Below are 26,869 nucleotides of genomic sequence, written 5' to 3'. Positions count from 1 at the left end.
TTCACTTCCCAAGTGCCTCCTACATCTTCTCCTCCCCATCCATCCATCTCCGCACCGTTTCCCCCTCTCTTTGTCCATCTCTTCCCCCTCTCTCTGTCAATCACCTACATCCCCTCTTTCAGTCCATCTCTCCCTCTCACCTCTCTCTGTCCATCTCCCCCTCCCTCATGTTTCTGTTATCTCTTCTTCTCTCCCTCTCTGTCCACCTCCTCTGCCTCCATCTCTGTCCTTCTCTTCCACCCCTTTCTCTCTATTCATCTCCTCCTCTCTCCCTCTCTGTCCACATCTTCCTCCCTCCTCCCTGTCTGCCCATCTCCCCCTCCCCTTCTTTCTGTCCAGCTCCTCCTCACACCACCCAGCTCCTATGTCACTCCCACCCAAACCGAATTTAGTACAAGTAACACTTACTGTGTGGACAGTAAGTGTCACTTGTACTAAATTCGGTTGAATTCTATCCAGAGGTTTAGGAGAAGATGTGGAATATATGCTTATACTTACATAGACTCACTGTTATACAAGTATACATGACATAGATTATTCTGCTGCTCCATAATTTTCAGTATTGTTTGATTGCTATGAAATTAGACTCATCATGTGCTAAATTATGTAAACTAAATCCTTAAGTAAGGTAGTTACAGGAATACTTTCTTCTGTTATATTAAAATGATTCTCCTCTTCTGAAAGTTAATGGAAAATTCAATTTATAAATAGGAAGCAATAAGTAGAGTACATGTTTTTAAGTTTACACTTTTAAAACACATCCTAAAAAGTATGTTGCTTCTGATTTATAGGCACAACATATGATGGCGCATGGGATGGTTGGTATGGACCATCAGGAAGAGAAAATGCCCCAGCAGCCTATGATGTTGGTCAGGTGCTTGGCTCGAAAGCAGGCAGAGTGTTATATAGAGGAGGCTATTTGACTACTCGAACAGAAGTGCTAACTGTTAGGACAAGTGCTCTAGTTACATGCAATCCTAGTGGTTCTACATCCAATGTAACCATTAACTGCAAACCCTTAGAAGCTCCTTGTCTTTTTAATATACAGTCAGATCCTTGTGAGAAACGAAATTTGGCTGACAGGTAAGAATACTGCCTTTTATAATTTAAAGTGTAAGTATATCACTTATATTTCCAGAAATTTATACCATTAGCTGCATACTCATCTTACACATTTACCAAGTCTTTTGCAGTAGTTATGTATCAATATTCCTAACCCTGAGTTCTGCTTTTATATCTTTTGTTGCAAGTTAATGGTTTATATTTTCATAAATACTAAACTCTTGCCTGCTCCACATCATCCAATGAACTAAGTACTTCATTCATCTGATTTATCAATTACACATATAAAGGTGCATGCTGTACTTCTATCACAAAAAGAAAACTTGGGACATTGATTCATTTGAGACCAGAAACATTTCAATCTCAATGCCCCACAAAAGTGGCTCAATTTGAGGCAAAGGTAGCCTGTTTCAACTGTATTTCACGATGTCTATGAAAGATTTACAGTTGTCTGCAGCAAGATAGTCCAGTATGTTCTAAAGAAATGCCCTCTAAATCCTTGGTAGACTTTCTGCTCTGCATGAGATTGTGAATCATGCACCTTTTTCCCTTATAACCCATGCAACATCCTCGCAATCAGAAACATCTTATTTTCCTCCTTTAAATCTACAGTATGCCTCTAACTCTCTGAAGAATCCATTTAGGAGGACATTTCTATTAGAAGTAAAAATATGTGGTGTTCACCTATGGATGCCATGTAGGCACCCTTTCAATGAGATGGGGATTCTAACTCTGCTGTCAGAATATGTGTTTTTACTAGTGAAATTTGATATAAATAATCCATCATAATTTGAGAAGAACCAGGATGTACATACCTGCTAAACTAGAGGGAGAAATGATCTTATTTACCCATTGTTAACGCTGCCAGTGGCTCATGGAGGAGTTCAATATGCAGCAACAAAAATTTTTGGTCATTTGCTCAGTAAAATAAAATGTCTGACAGTCAGTGAAGCAAGTTTTAAATTTATTTTTTAAAACTCATTACACCTAGACAACTGTTTCTGTTCCATTGATGAATTTTCACTTAAAAACTGGTAACCAGTTAAAAATAAATAAACAAATAACTAAAAAACTTGTTTTTGAGTGTAATTGGTGTAATTGCATGAGTAGGAATAAAATGACAATGTGTTCATTAATGTTAACCCTAATCTAATAATGTGTATAATCCTGTAAACTGAATTGTTCCACATCCTTTAGATAAAAGCATTGTTCAAATGACCTAGGGAACTAACTAACTAAAATGTCCATATCTTGGCAACAGAATATCTGCTGCAGACATTACTTGAAGGGCTTCTGTTACTTCCATACATAACCTAAGCACATGGCCAAAAAATTGACCACAGGAAACATCATGCTAATACCAAGTAATGCCACCTGATTGCCACATTGCACCCCTGTTCTTTTTTGAGGGAATGACTAATATTTTGTCCAGTGAGCTTATTATCTGTGTCACAAGAATCTCCTTTTGGTTTTTCTTTTCACCCTATCCTATCTAATATTAATTCGTGCAGGGGCCTTGTCAATTTGATGTGCATTGTCAGTACTCTTTCTCTGAACCTAACTCACACTTTTGTAATTATCTACTGCTCTCTTTTCTATGCTGAGATATGCTCACATTGTCACTACTACCTTTCATTTGTTTCATGTGTTTTCTGTGTGAAATTATGACACACATTGTTTATTTCTTCTAGCATTACTTTCATCTGTTTATCAAACTTTTTATTGGTTTCTTTCCAGAGTTTTTTCACATTTTGGACCAGATCTTTTCACATCCCTACAAACTGCAAATGCATATGCTCTAAATCTTTCATTATAACATTTCATTGAATGATGCCTTACGAAGATCTGCAGCTCCCCTTATCACCATGAAGAACTTCATTCTCATGTTTTTTGCTATTAGGTTTCTGGATGGACTTAGATCCCCTTGATTTGTGTATCTGTTGTTTCCTTGGTCTGTGGAACCCTGTCAGGATACTTACCTCATGATCTGCTGTTGAACCCACTGCAATTGTTTCTGCCAGAATTGTGTGAAGTATTTCATGTGAGACGGCAGCAAAGTGCGTTGTGTGAAATGTAATAGACCTCTCTGGTGCTATTGTATGCTCTGAGTTTTATGTGTGTAACATAATGTTCCTTTTTGTTCTGTTCAATGTATTTTACCTGAAAGTGCAAATAAAGTTAATGGCACTGAATGTCTTTTTCACACTTTTACTTATTCAAATGAGTTGACTCTAATACGTTAAGGGTCCAGTGATGCATTTGCAATAAATATATCCATAACACAGTAGTGAGAAAGTATTGTAAAGTTCCAAGTAGTGCACTTGCGTGAAGTATGAGTTATCCTTACAAGATGAATACAACTCTTTTGTATTATTCTTCAGTATTATTCTTTATGTTAAGACAGATAAAATGAATGTGACACAAATCCTGCAGATTGAAAGACTTATGGGTCATGAAAATTATGCAGTGTTGAAATTTGCAGAAGAAGCATATTTACGTCTGGACTACCTATGGGATGTGGTGGATGGGACAATGAAATCCACAGATCAGAAACATTCAAGTGAGGATGTTGTTGTTGTTGTGGTCTTCAGTCCTGAGACTGGTTTGATGCAGCTTTCCATGCATACAGTAAAGCTGCATGCCTTCGGGAAAAATTACGGCTGTAGTTTCCCCTTGCTTTCAGCCGTTCAGGATAGGAAAGCAAAATCAAAGTTGATATTACTGGTTGACTCAGTAAATTATGTTCATGTTGAAAAAGCTGTGACAGTGAAAGAATTCTGCGACAAATTACGAAGTGCATTTGAGGATGAGGTCTTACAAGGAAAGTAGGATTATTACATGAGTTAATTACCACTCAGCTGGACAAATGCAAGAGTGTAGATGAATACATCAACAAAATAATAGCCATGTCAAACCAACTGAGAAACAATGGGTTTGAGATCACTGATGAATGGATAGGAACATTACTGTTGGCAGGACTGCCCGAAATGTATGTGCCTATGATTGTGGGACTGGAAAAGCACAGGTATACCGATCATGGGTGACAGAGTTAAAGTGACAATCCTACAGGATGTAAAGAGTACTTCAAGCTGTCATGTGTTGGAGAAGGAAACTGTATCTGATGTTTATTCAGAAAACAAAAGGAAGAAATCAGTGAGGCGCTATAGATGTCAGAAGAAGGGGTGTACTGCATCTCAATGCAGAGAAAAAGTAAACCCAAGGTCAGACATGGAGCAAAATAGGTATGTTGCTGATAGCCCAGAGAGAGGGACCAATAATAATGATAAGGCACTCTCGTGTTTTTATTCTTTTGAAGATGTGGGTAATCGTCAGCTGGAATGGATTTTATACTCAGGTGCATCTGTGCATATTGTTAAAGACAAAACTCGTCTTTATGATGTTAAAAATAAGACTCATACGGGAATATCTACTGTTGGTAGCAAGCTGCAGTGTCCTTTGGCTGGGAAATTAGACCTACATGTAAGTGTAAATGGTGAACCCAATATGGTTACAGCATATGATGTTCATTATATAACAAATGTTGTGACTAACCTACTGCCTGCAGGGGAAATTGTCAAGAAGGGAAATACAGTCACTTTTGACATGCACGGAGAAAGAGCAATCAATGAAAATGGTGAAGTTATAACTACAGCAAGTAATTAAATGGGAGTTTTTAAGATGGATATCATTGACAGTAAACATGGAAATGTATACTCAGTGAAAGGTTTTTTATGGCACCGCAAACTTTGACACCTAAATAGAAAGAGTATGTCTTTATTAATGGATATGGAAAAGGGAATACAGAATTATAATTTATCCAAGGAACCTTGTGAGATATACACTCCTGGAAATGGAAAAAAGAACACATTGACACCGGTGTGTCAGACCCACCATACTTGCTCCGGACACTGCGAGAGGGCTGTACAAGCAATGATCACACGCACGGCACAGCGGACACACCAAGAACCGCAGTGTTGGCCGTCGAATGGCGCTAGCTGCGCAGCATTTGTGCACCGCCGCCGTCAGTGTCAGCCAGTTTGCCGTGGCATACGGAGCTCCATCGCAGTCTCTAACACTGGTAGCATGCCGCGACAGCGTGGACGTGAACCGTATGTGCAGTTGACGGACTTGGGGCGTATAGTGGGCATGCGGGAGGCCGGGTGGACGTACCGCCGAATTGCTCAACACGTGGGGCGTGAGGTCTCCACAGTACATCGATGTTGTCGCCAGTGGTCGGCGGAAGGTGCACGTGCCCGTCGACCTGGGACCGGACCGCAGCGACGCACGGATGCACGCCAAGACCGTAGGATCCTACGCAGTGCCGTAGGGGACCGCACCGCCACTTCCCAGCAAATTAGGGACACTGTTGCTCCTGGGGTATCGGCGAGGACCATTCGCAACCGTCTCCATGAAGCTGGGCTACGGTCCCGCACACCGTTAGGCCGTCTTCCGCTCACGCCCCAACATCGTGCAGCCCGCCTCCAGTGGTGTCGCGACAGGCGTGAATGGAGGGACGAATGGAGACGTGTCGTCTTCAGCGATGAGAGTCGCTTCTGCCTTGGTGCCAATGATGGTTGTATGCGTGTTTGGCGCCGTGCAGGTGAGCGCCACAATCAGGACTGCATACGACCGAGGCACACAGGGCCAACACCCGGCATCATGGTGTGGGGAGCGATCTCCTACACTGGCCGTACACCACTGGTGATCGTCGAGGGGACACTGAATAGTGCATGGTACATCCAAACCGTCATCGAACCCATCGTTCTACCATTCCTAGACCGGCAAGGGAACTTGCTGTTCCAACAGGACAATGCACGTCCGCATGTATCCCGTGCCACCCAACGTGCTCTAGAAGGTGTAAGTCAACTACCCTGGCCAGCAAGATCTCCGGATCTGTCCCCCATTGAGCATGTTTGGGACTGGATGAAGCGTCGTCTCACGCGGTCTGCACGTCCAGCACGAACGCTGGTCCAACTGAGGCGCCAGGTGGAAATGGCATGGCAAGCCATTCCACAGGACTACATCCAGCATCTCTACGATCGTCTCCATGGGAGAATAGCAGCCTGCATTGCTGCGAAAGGTGGATATACACTGTACTAGTGCCGACATTGTGCATGCTCTGTTGCCTGTGTCTATGTGCCTGTGGTTCTGTCAGTGTGATCATGTGATGTATCTGACCCCAGGAATGTGTCTATAAAGTTTCCCCTTCCTGGGACAATGAATTCACGGTGTTCTTATTTCAATTTCCAGGAGTGTACATAAATGGAAAACAAGTGAGACTACCTTTCAAGACTAATAAAAGTAAATCTGCAGAAGTCTTACAGTTAATCCATACAGATGTATGTGGCCTGGTGGAGTGCAAATCCACAGGTGGGAGTTATTATTTTCTTATGTTTATTGGTGACTATTCATGATATACTCATCTTTATTTTCTTAGTTCCAAAGACCAAGTAAGTGAAATTTTTGGGGAATATCATAATATGGTCGAAAGGTGGATGGGAAAGAAGATTAAGATCGTCATGTCTGATAACAGGAGAGAATATATTAACCAGAAGTTGAAGATACTTATGGCAAAAATGGGAATCAGGTATCAATTTACCATAAGTTACAGTCCATCTCAAATTGTAGTTGCTGAGATGGCTAGTAGGACCATCATTGAAAAATGCAAGAAGCATGATAACTGATGCTGGATTATCAAAAGATTTTTGGGCAGAAGCAGTATCAACAGCCATGTATTTGAACAATAGACCACCTAAAAAAGCATTAAGGAATAAAACACCATATGAGATATGGGTAGGAAGGAAACCTCACCAAATCAATATAAGGGTTTTTGGGTGTGATGCAATGGTGCATATTCCAAAACAGCTGAGAGGAAAATGGGACCCAAAACCTAGAAAGTATGTTTTTGTAGGCTATTGTGAGAATTCAGAGGGATCCATTGAATAAAAGGATAGTTACCAGTAGAGATGTAGTATTCTTTAAAAATAAAAAAGACTCTGAAGAGGGCAAGACTACTAAGTTAACTGCACCTAGTTCTGAGAGTGAAACCTTATGTGAAGAAAGAGAAAATTAAGAACAGGAAGAGGACAGTCAAAGTCAAATGGAGACTATTTATGATGACAACGAGTTTGAGGATTAACAAAATGAAGAGAACAATGTAAGGTGTTCTTCTCAAGTACCAAAACCAAAAGAATATCTGGATTTTGAGATGTATGCAGCCCAGTCTTTTAATGGTGAGCCATCAACAGCAGAAGAAGCAATGAGTGGCCCAAACTGTCAAGAATGGAAAGAAGCAGCGGAGAAGGAATTGGAATCTTTATCTCAGAACTAAACTTTTGAATGGGTAAATACACCAGCAGGTAAGAAACCGTTACAGGTAAGATGGGTATTCACTTTGAAGAGCCCCAAAAATTCATCACCAAGATATAAAGCATGACTTGAAATAAAAGGATATTCGCAAAAACAAAGGATAGGTTACAAAGAAACTTTTTCACCTGTAGTCAAGTGTGCCTCATTGAGATATCTTTTAGCCTTGGCAGCAAAACAAAATTTAACAATTCATCATAAGGATGTAAAAACAGCATATTTAAATGGAAAATTGGAGGAGGAGATATATGTCATTCCACCAAGAGCAGTCATGAAAACCAGATTAGAAAGGTGGAAAGGGAAAAGATTTGGCCTTTGCGAAAAAGTATTTATGGACATAAACAGAGTGGACATTGCTGGAATCAATTTCTACACAAAACTCTAATAAATATGAATATGAAGCAGTCTACGTCAAATCCCAGAATATACTATAAAAGGGGAAGAGAAGGGATAATGATAATAATGGCAATATGGGTGGACGACTTCTTTATCCTGACTGAAAATGAAAGCCAAATGAGAATTTTTAAGAAACAGCTGCAAACCAAGTTTAAGATGCATGATTTTGGAGAAGTTAAACAATATTTAGGCATGCAGATCACTAAGGATGAAGAGAGATAATAATTGAGGATAAATAAATCATCATATACAGAAAAATCTTAAAGAAATTTGACATGAGTGATTGTAAACCCATAACTACTCCAATGGAAGTAGGAGTGAAGTTAAATATAAATGAGGGAGATGTGGAATGTGATAAGAATGTTCCATATTTAGAAGCAGTAGGGAGTCTGTTATATTTGTCTCAAAAGCCATGGCCTGACATAACTTTTGCTACCAACACAGTCAGCAGATATTGCAGAGAACCAAAGGAAAAACACTGGAAAGCTATGAAAAGGATATTCCAATATCTAAGAGGGACTTCAAACCACAAATTAAGATACCATAGAGAAGGTAATGCAAAACTAGAAGGCTACAGCAATGCGGACTGGGGGAGTGAATTGAAAGATAGGCACTATACTACTGGTTGCTGCTTTAAATTAATGGGGAGCCTCATTTCAAATTATTACAAAGGCACAGACGGTGTTTAGAAAGGATAGATTGCTTGCAACCAGTGGTGTTGTATTTGTCACTGTTAGTAGTAGTTTATCCTGTAGTGAAATAGACGTGGATAGCTCCTGTGAATTATTATGGGTGGAGGTTATACTCAATAACTGAGCTAGGTTAATAATTGGCTCCTTTTACCGACCCCCCGACTCAGCAGCATTAGTGGCAGAACAACTGAGAGAAAATCTGGAATACATTTCACACACATTTCCTCAGCATGTTATAGTCTTAGGTGGAGATTTCAATTTACCAGATATAGACTGGGACATTCAGATGTTTAGGACGGGTGGTAGGGCAGAGCATTGAGTGACATTATACTGAGTACACTATCTGAAAATTACTCCAAGCAACTAAACAATTAAACAGAGAACCGACTCGTGGAGATAACATCTTGGACCTACTGATAACAAACAGACCCAAACTCTTTGACTCTGTAAGTGCAGAACTGGGAATCAGTGATCATAAGGCCATTGCAGCATCCCTAAATATGGAAGTAAATAGGAATATAAAAAAAGGGATGAAGGTTTACCTGTTTAGCAAGAGTAATAGGAGGCAGATTTCAGACTACGTAACAGATCAAAATGAAAATTTCTGTTCCGACACTGACAATGTTGAGTGTTTATGGAAAAAGTTCAAGGCAATGGTAAAATGCATTTTAGACAGGTACATGCTGAGTAAAATTGTGAGGGATGGGAAAAACCCACCATGGTTCAACAACAAAGTTAGGAAACTACTGAGAAAGCAAAGAGAATTTCACTGCAAATTTAAACACAACCAAAACCTCTCAGACAAACAGAAGTTGAACGATGTCAAAGTTAGTGTAAGGAGGGCTATGCGTGAAGCGTTCAGTGAATTCGAAACTAAAATTCTATGTACCAACTTGACAGAAAATCCTAGGAAGTTCTGGTCTTACGTTAAATCAGTAAGTGGGTCGAAACAGCATATCCAGACACTCTGGGGTGGTAATGGCATTGAAACAGAGGATGACACACGTAAAACTGAAATACTAAACACCTTTTTCCAAAACTGTTTCACAGAGGAAGACCACACTGCAGTTCCTTCTCTAAATCCTCACACAAACACAAAAATGGCTGACATTGAAATAAGTGTCCAAGGAATAGAAAAGCAACTGAAATCACTCAACAGAGAAAAGTCCACTGGACCTGATGGGATACCAGTTCGATTCTACACAGAGTTGATGAAATAACTTGCCCGCCTTCTAACAGCCGTGTACTGCAAGTCTCTAGAGGAATGGAAGGTTCCAAATGACTGGAAAAGAGCACAGGTAGTTCCAGTTTACAAGAAGGGTCATTGAGCAGATGTGTAAAACTATAGGCCTATATATCTGACATTGATCTGTTGTAGAATTTTAGAAGACGTTTTTTGCTCACATATCACGTCATTTCTGGAAACCCAGAATCTACTCTGTAGGAATCAACATGGATTCTGGAAACAGCGATCGTGTGAGACCCAACTCACGTTATTTGTTCATGAGACCCAGAAAATATTAGATACAGGCTCCCAGGTAGATGCCATTTTCCTTGACTTCCGGAAGGCGTTCGATACAGTTCTGCACTGTTGCCTGATAAACAAAGTAAGAGCCTACAGAATATCAGACCAGCTGTGTGGCTGGATTGAAGAGTTTTTAGCAAACAGAACACAGCATGTTGTTCTCAATGGAGATATGTCTACAGACGTTAAAGTAACCTCTCGCATGCCACAGGGGAGTGTTATGGGACCATTGCTTTTCACAATATATATAAATGACCATAGTAGATTGTGAAGTTCCATGCAGCTTTTCGTGGATGATGCTGTAGTATACAGAGAAGTTGTAGCATTAGAAAATTGCAGCGAAATGCAGGAAGATCTGCAGCGGATAAGCACTTGGTGCAGGGAGTGGCAACTGACCCTTAACATAGACAAATGTAATGTATTGCAAATACATAGAAAGAAGGATCCTTTATTGTATGATTATATGATAGCAGAACGAACACTGGTAGCAGTTACTTCTGTAAACTATCTGGGAGTATGCGTACGGAACGATTTGAAGTGGAATGATCATATAAAATTAATTGTTGGCAAGGCTGGTGCCAGGTTGAGATTCATTGGGAGAGTCCTTAGAAAATGTAGTCCATCAACAAAGGAGGTGGTTTACAAAACATTCGTTTGACCTATACTTGAGTATTGCTCATCAGTGTGGGATCCGTACCAGGTCGGGCTGACAGAGGAGATAGAGAAGATCCAAAGAAGAGCAGCACGTTTCATTACAGGGTTATTTGGTAAGCATGATAGCATTATTGAGATGTTTAGCAAACTCTCATACCTCCTGAGGAGATCACAAATGTACAATTAGAGAGATTAGAGTGCACACAGAGCCTTTCCGGCAGTCATTTTTCCTGCGAACCATATGCGACTGGAACAGGAAAGGGAGGTAATGACAGTGGCACGTGAAGTGCCCTCCACCACACACCTTTGGGTGGCTTGCAGAGTATGAATGTAGATGTAGATGGTCCTGTCAAAAGCAATTTTATATCAACAGTAGAACCAATGTCTTGAAGCAGCTCTGCTACTACAGAAAAAGATATTGATACATAATGTGCAAAATTGCAAAAATGTTAACTACAAAACTGAATGGAAAGATGTAGGCCACAGAACAGAGATACACCATTCAAAGTCCTTCTATGGTGGTGCAGACTAGTTGTTTAGTTTTTTGCCATCAACTTGATCATTTAGTTATCTCCAAAATTTGGAAGTGTGAGAATATCTCCACTGTGACAAAGCAATGTTTTTTCTCCAGACTGAGTAGCCATTAACAAGATTTTGAACGTAAATCTATTGTATATTTCTATTTAACTGTGAGGCAATTAATGTACAATTACACATCCTTGTGTACATATGCACATTAACTCAACAATAAGGGAAAAAAGAGGAGAAGATTTGTTTGAAAATCATACAACACAACATGAAAATGTGTGTGTCATGTTTATATATGAAAGGATAAAGTAGTAAGGTATAGATAAATTCTATTACTATTCAGCTGTTAATATCCTTCTCTGAGCAAATTACTGTGTGCTCATATTAGTTCTTTAGGAGCTCTGATAATTGGAATGAGCTCCTGCTGTGATGTTGTATTTTTTGTGGATGGACTAATATTTCTTCACCCTGCCATTGTGATTGCTAGTTGCTGGGACAACATCTCTGAAAACTAGAAATGAGGGTGGCATCAATCATCAGGAGCCAGAAAATCAGGATATAATATTTTTAGTGCACGATTTTGTCTATGATCTTTGTGGAGTTCAGAATGCTATTTCAAGGCATACATCTCTTCAGTCAGTCATGAGTAACATCAGAACATCAAGTTTATGAATATTCAATAACAAATCAACCATATGTTTCTGCAGGTGCAGTAGTATTCATTAAGATATTAATATACATATACAGCCTCTCCTGACATTAGATTACGTAAAAATTTGGGTCATAGAGATTAAGACAAAATAAATAGTGAAACAAAAAAACTATTATCATATCCAGAGTGTTTAAATTACCCAGATGCAATTGTTAACAATTCATCTTATCATGACTTAAGCTGTTCCTGTATATATGAAAATTCACAGACGAAACATCTCCCAATGAAATGCAGATCTGGGTTGCCATCTGTCAGAAAGCAGTCAGTCAGTTCTCCCAAGCAATGTATCTGCTTACCTTGAGTTCACATGCCATTCTCACTCTTTATTTTACTTTTTTTTAATTTTTACATGAACTGTCTTCTATTGAACAAGAATTAGCAATTCACTTCAGTGTCATTATTTGTCACCGCACACAGCGTTTCTCCCGCCAACAATAACTGTCTACCATGTCATCATTGTTACTGCTTAAAATTCACCAGCAGATTTAATGCATTGTGTGAAATGTGTTTGAGTTCTGCACCATATGGTCACATATAGCATAACTTGCACCACTATAGTGCAGTATCCAACACACTGTCCAACACATACAGCAAGTCCATGTAGTGGTCATCCCATGCAGTTAAGTACTGCACATAAATGCAATGAGATATATGATTATATCATTCCCTTCCTACTGAGTAGCAACAAAATTTACTATAGGATTATTGCTAACTCAGAAATAACTTTGCGTTTTTATAGGATGCCTATTGCTAACTCAGAAATAAATATGCATTTTGTCAGGCTAACAGATCACAATCACATTCATTCAGAATGTAAAAGCAAAACTGTACTAGAACCAAAATGTACTAAATGAATCTATACATACCCTGGTCCACATACCTTGATATACACAACAGGAGATCCACATCAAATTCAGCTAAGTTGTTTTATGTAAACCATAAGTTGTGGTTTATCATTACAACATTTCCAGTCTGTCTTAGTGAACAAAAAAACCTGATTCAACATCCAACCAGCTGGAATATGCATCAACTATAACAAATAAGAATGCAAATAATTCCAAACAAAAATATATGTAATTCACAGTCTGCATTAACTTGCAAACCTATTCAAAACTAAACTTGCATATGTATGTAATTATCTTATGGCAGCAGAACTTGGTAGATATTCTAATGCATTAATGCAAAACCAGCTTACATTGGAAAAAAATTTGTTCTAATTTTGGCCTCCAGGTGTAAATCTGGTGCTGTGAATGCAAGAAAGACATACAAGAATATTTCCATATGTAATGTATTAGGAACAGAGTGTGGGTAGAAAAGTCAGACAAGTGAGAAAGGCATAATTTTGACTTTATTGTTAACCACCACTTACACAATTTGTTCGATATGAACACTGGAGACATTGACAGAATTTTGTATAGTGCCAGATTTGCACCTGGTGGCCAACATCAGTTCCACATTAATAAATTTGCGTATCTACCAAGTTTTGCTGCCATATGATAATTACAGCCCACACTGGCCCTCCATGAGAAGCTGCAATTTAACGATAAACACATGATAAATCAAGATTTGCCGTCAGTTTCTTCTCTTGTGTTTCGTGTCATTCTAGAGGAGTTTGGGCTTATTGATTATTCCTATTGTCGAATTTCTTATAAATCAATTGACAAATTTGTGATCATTTTCTGTAATCCACTTTCAAGCTGGTTATTAATAGCTTTCTCTTGTATTTTAAAACTTTCAATCGGTATTTCATATTCACTTTTCGATAAACTGGCCACTTCAGATGATTCTGCCTCCAATTTTGCCCTCCATTTGGCTAAATAATTTTATCCCTCTTAGACTTAAATAGCCACCCTATTGGTCATGCCTTCATTGTCAGCTGCTATTTTCTAAACTGCCACCGACACTGCCTGTAATTTTGCATCTTCATTAGCAAATAACTTACTAACCATTTCGGACAATGCTTCAAATTTCGCTTCTTGGTTAGCAGATATATTGTTAACAATATCTGATAAAGTATCTACTGGAATAGGCAGATTTTTCCCCGATTCAATTACACCTCTCACAGCTTGTGGAAGTATTACTAACTTGACTAGCATTAAATCAACTTGATTTTTTGTTACAGAAATTGCAATGGTCTGACCTATCCTTTTTTTATAATTTTAATTAGAAAGTGCAAAAACATTCATGTGGCACTCCATATACTTTCATGAATACTTAATATAGCAAATCAAACAATATTATTTGATGCAGTGGTGGGAAATAAACTAGAATCATGATAGTAATAATGAACATATCAGAGTCAGTATGATTACTTATGTCCATTTTACTCACTGTGTATTTACATCCCAGCCTTGAAAATTAAATAAAACTTTCATGCATTACTTTTGAGGTAAAAAATTTAAATATAAGGACTGGAAGAGACATAACAAAGTTTTTAACTGGTATCCAATGTTCAACATTGATTGACATGCTATGACTAGAAGAGCATAAAAAACTTCATCCTGTAATTCACGAAACTCATTCTAAAAATTATTCTACTTTAACAAATCCAAACATGCAGGATACAGTATATGTGAGGTTCCTAACTATAACACATCCCTATTACTTTTATCCATATGCCCTGTTATTTTTTGCCAGTAATAATGGAGCAGGGTTAATGTCACTCATACCTTGTTAAACAGAAACATTTACAACTGCAATGATTAAAATTAATGAAGAAAATGAAACACTAATTACATAAACAGAACACAAAAATGACCTCATTTAAAATAACAATAAAATAACTGCTTACAACACTTTTAGCAGTGCAAATTAAGGGAATCAGGTATGTGCCTACCCTCCATTCTCTTATTGTTCATTGACTCAAATAAATTTTGACCTCTACTTTCTTTTGTCTTCATGTTCTGGTGACATCTGAATAATACAACAACAGTGGAATTATGTCTCAAGTGAGCCCTCTTATTAGGGAATGAGATACTGATAATTAATGAGAAAAAGTTTAAAGGTCTAAATTGGATTAATAATTGGAAAGATTTACGTCATGAAAGGAGGGATATGACACTACACCCTGTCTAATTACACCTAGTTCACATATTTGGTGGCTGGAAACTAAAACATTTATTAATGAAGGTAAACTGAAAACTGAGATTCAGATTGTTCATAGCATTTTGAAATAATTTTTCATTTTCTCTGATTACTTTTCAGACACCCTGAAATTGTGCAGCGCCTAGAGTCAATTCTAAAAACTATAAATGCAACAGCAGTGCCTCCGGGAAACCTTCCATATGATCCTCGAGCAGATCCTCGATTTTGGGACCACACTTGGACCAATTTTGGTGATTACAGCATACTTAATAATGCTGTCAGCTGATTAAAATAATGTGCACTCTGCAAACAAAATAACTTTCAACTGCTCCATTGTCAGTTACTGCTGAAATGAACCAACGAGAGACATTTCTTGCTATGTTCAACCTATGAACAAATTTTATATATATTTGCTTTATTAATGTCACTCTAGTTCATCTGTAAAACCGAAGTTTGTGTTTTTTGTCAATGTGTTGCATATTTTGCTAATTTCATTAGGAAACTTTATAGCTATTGTTATTATTATTGTTATTTATGTATTGAGACTCTGAACCAGTAGTGCACCTCAGCTTTGTTTATAGCAACACATATAGCTGATGTGAAAGAAAAACTGACATTATAAGATAGTGACAAGTGACCTTACAGCAAGAAGATAGAATGAAGTTGATGAAGTATGAAAATTAAATAAAATATTTTACTACATAATTTAGAAAATTTAAAAACTTTATCATAGTGTTTCCTAACAATTTTTACTTGAAAGGGGGAGAGGTGAAGATGTTCCAGCTATTAAAATTTTGTATACAATGAGAATTAAGACCTGCTGACTCCATAATGGGCTTTTCCTTTCAGTATATAGTGAATTATTTTTGTAAGATGTGCAACTATGTTCCTTAATATTTAAACTCTATTTAGAACCAAAAAATAAAATCACCTTGTAATTTCCAAGTGCTGAAATTAGTATAATCGAGCCCACCTAACAGTAGTGTTAGACAGCCAGTGATAATGAATTTGAAGGTTTTAGAACCTGAGTAGCCTTCAGTGGGCACCGAAAGAAATATGTGAAAAGAATAGTTGTGAAAGGATAGGAGAAACAGCAGGGGTAAACTCACACCCAGAGCTATGTTGGGACAGAGCATCATTTATTGTCATAGCTGAGATCCAAAGTTATTCAGATTTCATTGTAATAATGAAGTTTTAACACTAATGATTCAAATTTAAAATACTTAAAGATGCACTGTTACACTTAAACAGATCATAAAAAATTAGTGTCAAACAGAATAAAATATGAGGTGGTGAGTAGTGAGAGGATGAGGAGGAGGAGAAGAGGGAGAGGGAACCAGATTGATAGAGAGGGAGGATGGGAAATTGGGAAAGAGATAAGGAAGGAGGTAAAATAGAGCTTAAAGAATGGCAGAAAACAAGGTAGTGATACAAATCACCAGTTATTTGCACACTATATGAACTGAACTGTAGCACATTCATTCTTTTCTCACATTAATTTTCCTCTCTCTTTTGTTGGTTGTGTCAATACAAATTTGTACTCCCCTTTCAGTCTTACACCGTATTGTGTTTCTGTCCCCCTGCTTTTACAACTAATTTACTTTCCTGAGTTCTTTGTTATGTTCATATTTCAAATAACATGTTATTTCAGTAAATGTAGCTCACAGTAATTTATTTCACCCTTACTACTGAATAGTGTATTGAGTATTTTGTAGTTTACTGAACAGCATCATGATTAAAGGTTTTTCCTCATCACTGTATATACAATATGATTTTTCAAAAACATATTGATGGTTCATGAAGTAGTATTAATATCTCTAAAAAAATTATGTAAGATTTTACATTGAGATTCCCATTATCACAGACTGATATTTTCCAAAGATTAAATTTTAATGTTTAAATATCTTCAGTAAGATTTTCATACAAGGCAGACAGTAATGTCCAGTAATATTCATGATTTTCATACATTTTCTTTTCTTTTCTTGTCAGGCTGCGCATTTTGGTAGCAGTAGACTTTAATAAGAAGGAAAGTGAAATGTGTTTTTGGCAAAAAGGTCTTGTCCTGGTGTTCTACTGTCGAAAAATTTGTGTCTTCAAAACATTTTACAGTCATGCTAACAATCCAAAGTACTGTATCTGTAGGAGCATTACTTCACTAAAACTCAGTTATTTGAGGCAAGTAAATTTTCTGTGATACATTTTTTCCATCAGTAAATGGCTTTCTACAGTGGTAAAACTGGTTGCTGTCAGACAACCCAAGTTAAGCACTTTCGGAATTGACTAGCACTTGGATGACCATCCCTGTCTGCTGAGTACTGGTAGTAAGCGGGTTGCCCTCAGCCCTTGTGCAGTCGATTGAGGAGCTACTTGACTGAGAATTGGTGGCTCCAGTCATGAAAACTGACAACAATTGGGAGAGCAGTGTGCTGACCACATGCCCCTCCATATCAGCATGCAGTGACGCCTGTTGACTGAGAATGACACTTAGGTCGGTCGGTACCATTGGGCCTTCTGAGGCCTGTTTGGACAGAGTTATCTTTTCCATTAATTATGCTCCAGTTTTTAATAAATAATTGTTCTACACAGAAAGTACAAATTGTTGATTTGTATTTAGAATTTATGTTGTGAGAAGGAACTCTGTATGCCTAGAGAGAAACTCTTATATTTTCTGTCCTCATTGTAAAAATGTAGGTAGTACAGTGTTTTTTATGAAAACACGACTATTTTAATCAAGCTGCTAAAAATTAAGTATCATCCTTAATAGAGATATAATCCTAATATGGCTCAGGATCTATTTAGAAACTGGTACAGACATGAAGCTAATTTAACTAATTCACTGTTGAGACTAAGAGAGTAAAATACTTGGTTTTTAAATTATACTGTATAATAAATATAGCATTGTTGCACATCTTAAGAATGGCTTCTGATCATATTGAGCTTATCCAACAGCTGTCTGTGAGTTGCAAACAGCTGTTAATTGATGTTATGGCCTACCTGTCAACTTGACTTGCCATTTATACTTTGTACTGTTGTTCATAATGTATATGTAATAATTGTTCCTAATGATTGTGTATTTATTATTAAAGTATTATTTTTCACTACATGGTATTGTTTTAATATTTCTTTATATTCTTCCTTGTATATGTTTAGTGGTAATGTCTCTACTCAACAGAAACATCTTGTGAATTTCAGAGCAGTGTTGACACTAAAAGCAAAATATAAAGATAGTACATATGGAATTAAACTGCCATCTGAATGGAGAACAGTTCTATTCAAAACGATTGTGAAGTTTATCGAAGAATATAATCTTTTAGAAGCAATAATACCTAGAATTTCCCATAAATAAGAAATATTACTTTATAAATATTTGCAGGAGGTGATGGTTTGTTGGTTGATTGATTTAGGGGAAGAGACCAAGAGCAAGGTCATTGGTCCCACTGGATCAGGGAGGGATGGTGAAGGAAGTTGGCCGTGCCCTTTCAAAGGAAGCATCCCGGCATTTGTCAGAAGCAATTTAGGGAAATCATGGAAAATTTAAAGCAGGATGGCTGTATGTGAGTTTGGACTGTCAACCTCCCGAACGTGAGTCCAGTGTGCTAACCGCTGCACCACCTCACTCGGTGAGGTTCAAACTTTGACTTGTGCCTAACCCATCATTCCCTCTCAAAATCATTATACCATGCTAAAGAAATGCTCAGGTCATGAGAATGCAGCCCCGCTAAACCCATTTTCTATGAGGCAAAATGGTTATTTGGTTATTACAATAGCATCCTTCAAATCATCTGATAAAGTTTCAAAAACCAGAATTATATATCAAGTCCTTGGCACCAACAATAGACTTGTATATATTTTTGGATATGAATTAAATGTTTGCTGAGTGTATAATGTTTGTACATAATAATCAGACAAAGTTTGCATTTAGAATAAAGAATCAGATACAATCTTGATACTTTGAGAATGATTAATTGTTAAATTCCAATCTGTCTGTCCCTCAGTGTGTAGTATGACAATAATAGAAATTCAGTTTTTTCATGGTAATTCGGGACACTTATTTGTCCCAGATTTAACAACTATGAAAAAGTTTTTCATGAATTAGGTATTTATTTCACCTTTATTGGGACATATTATTATTAGTTTTAGTTTAAGTTTGTAAAACTGTTTGACAACAAGATGGTACCACTAGCAGCAGTCCTTCTTCAACTTAGAAGGTACTAGTAAAATGTAAATAATGTAATTTTTGAAACAAATTAAAGTGAAATTCTGCATTTTTCTGTTGTCTTCAGTCTGAAGACTGGTTTGATGTGGTTCTCCATGCTAATCTATGCTGTGCAACCCTCTTCATCTCTGAATAACTATTGCAACCTACACCCTTCTGAATATGTTTACTGTATTCATCTCTTGCTCTCCCTCTAAAATTTTTACCCCTCACACTTTGCCTCCAATACTAAACTGGTGATCCCTTGATGTCCCAGAATGTGTCCTATCAACCAATCCCACTTTTAATCATGTTGTGCCACAAATTTCTTGTCTCCCCAGTTCTATCCAGCAGCTGGTCATAAATTACATGATCTACCCATCTAACCTTCACCATTCTTCTGTTGCATTACATTTCAAAAGCTTCTCTTCTCATCTGTCTAAACTGTTCATTGTCCATGTTTCACTTACATATATTGCTACACTCCAGAAAAATACCTTCACGAAAGACTTCCTAACACTTAAGTGTATATTTTATGTCAACAAATTTCTCTTCTTCAGATACGTTTTTCTTGCCATTGCCAGTCTACATTTTATATCCCCTCTACTTTTACCATCATTAGGTATTTTGCTTCCCAAATAACAAACCTCATCTACTGTTTTATGTGTCTTGTTTCCTAATCTAATTCCCTCAGCATCACTTGATTTAATCTGACTACATTTCATCACTGTTGTTTTTGTTTTTCTTGATATTCATTTTAAAAGCTCCTTTCAAGAAGCTGTCCATTCCATTCAACTGCTTTTACAAGTCCTTTGCTGTCTCTGGCAGAATTACAATGTCATCAGCAAACCTCAAACTTTTTATTTCATGTCCCTGAACTTTAATGCCTACTCCAAATTTTTCTTTTGTTTTCTTTACTGCTTGCTCAATGTACAGATTGAATAATATTGGGAATAGACTACAATCATGTCTCACTCCCTTCTCAATCATTGCTTGCCTTTCATCCTCCTTGACTCCTGTAACTGCCCACTGGTTTCTGTACAAGTTATAAATAGCCTTTTGCACCCTGTATTTTACCCCTGCTACCTTCTGAATTTCAAAGGGAATGTTATAGTAAACATTGTCAAAAGCTTTCTCTAAGTCTAAAAATGCTATAAATGTAGGTTTGCCCTTCCTTAACCTATCTTCTAAGATAAGTTGTATGGTCAGTATTGCCTTATGTGTTCCCACATTTCTCAAGAATTCGAACTGATCCTCCCCAATGTCAACTTCTACCAGTTTTTCCATTCTTCTGTAAAGTGCTTGTGTTAGTATTTTGCAACCATTGCTTACGAAACTGATAGTTTGGTAATTTTCACACCAATCAACAACCGCTTTCTTTGGAATTGGAACTATTACATTTTCTGTGAAGTATGAGGATATTGCACATGTCTACACACTGCACACCGCATGGAGGAGTTTTGTCATGACTGGGTCTCCCAAAGCTGTCAGCAGTTCTAATGAAATCTCCATTTGTTTCAAGTGCTTCATCAAATTCTTCTTTCGGTATCATATCTCCCATCTCATCTTCATCTACAACCTCTTCCATTTCTATAATATTTCCTTCAAGTTCATCTCCCTTGTATAGCCCCTCTATATAGTCGAATCCATCTTTCAGCTTTCCCTTCTTTGCCTAGTACTGGTTTTCCATCTGAGTTCTTGATATTCTTACAGCTATATCTCTTTTCTCCAAATGCCTCTTTAATTCTCCTGTAGGTGATTTCTACATTTCCCTTCATTAAATATGCTACTAAATCCTTACATTCCTTTTTCTAGCCATTCCTGCTTAGCCATTTTACACTTCTTCTCAATCTCATTTTGTATACATTTGTATTCATTTCAGCCTACTTCATTTTCTGTATTTCTATATTTTCTCCTTTTATTGTTTAAATTCAATATCTCCTGTGTTATTGAAGGATTCCTACTAGGCCTTTTCATTTTACCTATTTGATCCTCTGCTGCCTCCCTGTTCTAGTCAACTGTTACCTAATGCTCCCTCTGACACTCTTGAAAACTTATTCTTTCAATTTATATGGGTCCCGACTCCTTGATTTCCTATATTTTTGCATTTTTTCAGTTTTAATCTACATTTCATAGCTAATAAATAGTAGTTAGGGTCCACATCTGCCCCTGGAAATGTCTTACTATTTAAAAACTCTGTCTTACCATTATAAAATCAGTCTGAAAGCTTTTGGTGCCTCCAAATCTGTTCCACGTATACAACCTTCTTTCATAGTTCTTAAACTATGTGGTAATGATGATTAAATTATGCTCTGTGGAAAATTCGACCATGCAGCTTTTTCTTTCATTCTTTTCCCCCAGTCTGTATTTACCTACGAGTTTTCCTTCTCTTCCTATAGCTACTATGAAATTCCGTTTCCTCATCATAATTAAATTTTCATCCTCCTTAACTATGTGAATATTTTCTTTTACCTCATCATATATTTCTTCACTCTCTTCATCATCTGCAGAATTAGTAGGCACGTAAACTTGTATTACCCTTGTACGTGTGGGCTTTGTGTCTATCTTGGTTACAATAATTCATTCAATGTGCTCTTCATAGTAGCTTAGCTCCATTTCTAGATTCTTATCCATTATAAACCCACTTTATATTTAAAACCTCATTTTCACCTGACAAGAAGTCCTCTTTCACCTGTCTCTGAACTTCACTAATTCCCACTCTACGTACCTTCAACCCATCCACTTACCTTTTTAAATTTTCTAATCTACCTGCCTGATTAAGAGATCTAACATTCCATGCTCAGTACGTAGAATACCAATTTTATTTCTCATGATGATGACACCTTCCTGATTAGTCCCTGACTGGAGATCAGAATGGGTGGATTGTTTTACCTATGGAATATTTTACCCAAGAGAGTGTCATCATCATTTAATCACAGTCAAACATCCAGACTGTTGCACCTGCAACTCCTGAAAATGATGATTAAATTATGCTCTGTGGAAAATTCGACCATGCAGCTTTTTCTTTCATTCTTTTCCCCCAGTCTGTACTATGTACATGTGTATATACATACATAGAGAGAGACCATTAAAGTGGTGAAGCCCTCCCAAAGAAAATGCAATTCTTATCTTTCTGAGCATGTATGGTCGAAACAGTAGGAGGTATAATAAAAATGTTGAAACCTTATTTCCATGGTTGCCACTGTACTTTACAACTGTGCAATCACGTCTTTAAACATTTTGATATATTTTGAAATCATCCCTTCACATCAAAATTGTCATATGTATGTTTGACCTCTCAAGAGACACCACTCAGTTGTTGGTACACCTAAGGTATGGCTACCTGTATCACTGAGGCATGCAAGCCACCCCACCAATGACGAGGCCCACATCTCATGGTGGGGTTGGGGGCAATTTTTTTCTATGACTGTAAACTTTCTAAGTGGTCACTGCATGACAACAGCTTTCAGAGCTTCAAACAGATGCAGATCACTTGTATAAAATCTTCTTCTGGTAATGAGATCTAGTAATATTCAATTCCTGTATCACTGTCTTTGTTGCTTCTCACAGGTAACACTACCCAAGTGCCACTCACCAGTTCTGATACACTTCGAATATAATGTAGCCTAGGTCAAAATATGAGACATATATTTTTTTTTACATATGCCCCTATGACCATTAAAGTGGTGAAGCCCTCCCAAAGAAAATGCAATTCTTATCTTTCTGAGCATGTATGGTCGAAACAGTAGGAGGTATAATAAAAATGTTGAAACCTTATTTCCATGGTTGCCACTGTACTTTACAACTGTGCAATCACGTCTTTAAACATTTTGATATATTTTGAAATCATCCCTTCACATCAAAATTTTTGAAACGGTAAAAAGCTTATGTGCAGTAAACATAATAGCATATTTAACAATAAATTGAACCATATATCATAAAGTTACATCCTGAAGTCACAGTAGTCAGATATAAGTTGAAAATAACCTTATAGTCATACTCTGTCCACTGTATGATGCTTGTGTTGTTTGCAGTTTCACAGAGCAAGTGCAATCATAAAAGATGGGCTCTCAAAGGATTTAATTGAAACAACTTAGTTTTATTTGTTTTTTGTTTGTTTTGTTTTATTTCTTTGGTTGTTTGGTTTTGGATTTTATGTTTGAAATCTACTTTGTTATTTTACAGTATTTAGGTGTTGTATTAGCCATAGCAAAGAAATGCTGCATACACATACACATCATGCACCCCATGCATCTGATTATTGCAATATATTGCACAATTTACAGCATGTATCACAATTTTTAAAGCAATGATTAACAGAAGATTCACATTTATCAGGTTTTTCTGTGATGTATCCACTCATGAACCATGCATACCTAAGCATGTTCACAAATCTAGGGGATGAAAACTGATTATGAATCAAAGACTGAATTTTCAGGATATTATTCCTCAGGTGCAAATTTATGTTATAGCCACATAGTAGGATTACATCAGAGAACTGTTTCAGGAAATTCTTCCATGGTCTGAATGTGTAAACATCAAGTTGCTGGATTACACCAGTTGTTCCAGCAGGAATTGTCATACATTGTATGTCTTTATTACCTTTGTGTATGTTGATAAATTTCTTTTCCATTTGTCCTGTCCAGGAATCCAATCACAGAACAGATCATTCACCAACAGTAGGTAGGTAAACATCAGCAAACCATTTAATAGTGAGATATGATGTTAATTTACCAGATCTTAAAGCAAATGCAACAATATTATTGGCTTTGTACATAGTTTGTTGAACAGTGGGTCCAAACTGGCCACCTGTTTCCTGCAGAGCTATGAGCAAAAGGGATTGTAAAACACCACTTTCAGATAGGATTGGGTGTATGGTGTAGCTATGGGTTAACGAATTTATTTGAGTGAGGTACTCAATTTTTAGTGTTTCTTTAAAGGATAAGGCATGACCTACATGTGTCCCAAAATTAAATCCAGATTGGTCCAAATTGTAAACATTATCCTCTCTTAATGATGCAATATCCGATTTTACATCTGCCACGAATGCATTAACTCATCCTACTAATTGTTCTTTATTGGTTAAGAGGAGCTGGAATGATCCATCTCCTCCATGTTAATTTTAGCAAATAGAAGGAACATTTTTTTTTCTAAAACCATTAAACATATTGCTTATCTACTCCCCTTCTCACAATTTACAAAAAAAGTTATGGCAACCAACAGTGCCATATTTCTGATAACATTTCTATAGATGCATTGATATTGCAAAGGCATTGTATAAATACTTTTAGTTTAACTTCAAGCATTATAGATTGTCAAGACAAAAAGAGCTTGACAATTCTCGCAATTTCCACCAAGTGGGGATCAAAAAAATTTGCTGAAATCACGTTATATGAATATGGTTCAATATTATAAAAACTAACTACTATTACTACTTCAAAAGAAGAACCACTAAACAGGAGAAACCTCCTACATTTACATTTAGTTTTATTTATTTGTCAAAATTAGCAAATATTAAAATATTTATTATGACTCTTGGGTGTTATCGTGTAGAACAATGGCGTTGACCTCTGCACCAATGTTCCTCTATAAAATTTGCATAACTTATTTAAGACATTCACTTCATGGATATAGGATCAGTTACAGTAAAACATTGGTGACACCCTTAAGTAATATTTGATAACATTTAATCTAAATATTACATGAAACACACACATTTTTGTGCCTTGTCACAAAATGTCTTCTTACTCTACCAAAAAACAAAAGAGAAGTAAGTGTGATCCTTTTTCAAAATTGACAGATATCACAATAACATTTGCAGATCATATTAGTTGATTACATAGTTTTTGTGATTTTTCTGAGATAACACTTATTTCCTTACAACGTCAGTTTTGTTATATTTGTGAAGTTCATCAATATTATTTTTTCACGTTATGTGGTGTACCGCCACAGCGTCCGGCACTATGTGTGATAATGAATACTGCACCCATGGATATAATGCTTGGAAAGACAAAACCGACATGGAAAATGTGAGTGGTAGCTTAGGGGTGCCGATGAGGAGATGTATTGTTACAACCATATTACCCATCCTGTTTCTACACTATAGCAGGTCCAGTTGAACGCTTCCATTGCTATATTGTGCAGCTGTTTACAAAACAAATCTATCAGCACTCACATTCAGATATACTCCTCAGTGCGTTGAAATCACAATTCACCATGTCCAATCTATCCTTCAATTACGACTAGACGTATGTAACTTTTTTTTGTTTTTCTGTGAATAGCAGTTTGATTTCTTCTCACAAATGTATGTCGGAATGTAAGCCACTGTGCCTTTATGTTCAAGCATCAGCATAACATTTCTGACTATCAATTATAGGAGTATAAAAAAATTATGATACGTCTACACTCGCACCAGATGGGTGTTGTTTTCGCACTGCAAAAAAGCCTCCCACTATTACATATTTGTCGATGAATAAAGGATGTAATTAAAATTTAAAAAAGCTCTAGAGTCTTTTCAGTTTATCAATTTCACCACATCCACGAAACCTTTTTGTATTCTCAACACTTGTAAATCCAGCCAACACACAATGGCATCTCTTATACATTCAGACCGTCAAGTCGAGGTTTGTGTCAGTGCACTCCATGCATAGCTTCCACCACCCAGATCGCACAATTTTTCCCTGACTAAGAAATCATTGTGAGGGCAAAATATACTAGAGTACGTTATTTGGAGTTAATTTTCACGGGTGGAGCAGGTGGGTGGAGAAACCACAAACTGCTGTAGTGTATGTGCATTTTTAAGTTCATGTTGCTAAGCACCATACCTGTTTAACACTTTGGAGCAGTAAGAGGATCACTGCAAGACGGATCTGTTGTTTCATCTGGCAAAATTTTGTATGTTATGAAAAAAAAGAGACTGTTAGAGCATCATACAACGTATTTGTTCACTACATGTGTGAGAAATGGTGACTTAGTGATACAGCCCTGTTCAGATCCTATAACGTGTGCTATGAATCCATCGTCATTCAGTTATTCAACTTCAAGTGTGTCCTGGATGTCTGTGAATAAGGTAATGCCATAGTTCTGACGAGCGGTAGTGAGTGTAGTGTGCAAAGTACGGTCATGCTTTAGTTATTGATATTAAAGAGGGATAGTGACTGCACAACTCTGCTTGTTCAACAACAGAGCTGTAGCCACATATTCGAAAAAATTTTCCATAGCTCTTACTTCCTTAATATGTTTCGACAATTAACCTTGAGTACTACGGATTCAAGGGAAAAGAGAATGTTACTGTTTCTAACGTGTTTGAGCTGGCGAAATCAAGAAATATGTGCAACGTGCTCTAGAATATTTATATGAAACTGATAAAGAGGCATTGCCTGGTGAATGCTTTTGAGTATTAAATGTTCCCTACACAACTTGTACGATTACTATGTGATATATATTTTATTTGCCACCTAATGAATGTCAAAGTATGAGCCACACTTTAAGCGCTCTGACTTGATACCACGATGCCACATTGATGAGTCACCATCAATTAAAATTTAATGTATTGGGTGTACAGCTGAAAAGATCAATAATAATAATGTATGTTCTGTAGCCAAGTAAGATGCTGTTACTTTTTTAATGACCTAATTCTTTACTTCATGGTTTCT

At 37.1% G+C, this 26,869-nt stretch overlaps 1 protein-coding gene across 1 annotated transcript in view; it reads left to right on the top strand.

Annotated features, from left to right (window-relative positions):
* Positions 1-18,120, top strand: part of LOC126251791 (arylsulfatase B) — a 346,307-nt gene extending 328,187 nt beyond the window's left edge. The window contains exons 10-11 of the mRNA XM_049952418.1: positions 792-1,083; positions 15,140-18,120. Of these exons, the coding sequence (XP_049808375.1) occupies positions 792-1,083; positions 15,140-15,305 (458 nt within the window). The 3' untranslated portion in view covers positions 15,306-18,120. The remainder of the gene's footprint in view (positions 1-791; positions 1,084-15,139) is intronic.
* Positions 18,121-26,869: the final 8,749 nt, after the last annotated feature.

Source organism: Schistocerca nitens, chromosome 4 (assembly GCF_023898315.1).
Source record: "Schistocerca nitens isolate TAMUIC-IGC-003100 chromosome 4, iqSchNite1.1, whole genome shotgun sequence".
Classification (NCBI taxonomy): Eukaryota; Metazoa; Arthropoda; class Insecta; order Orthoptera; family Acrididae; genus Schistocerca; species Schistocerca nitens.
This window is presented reverse-complemented; position numbering and strand designations above follow the sequence as displayed.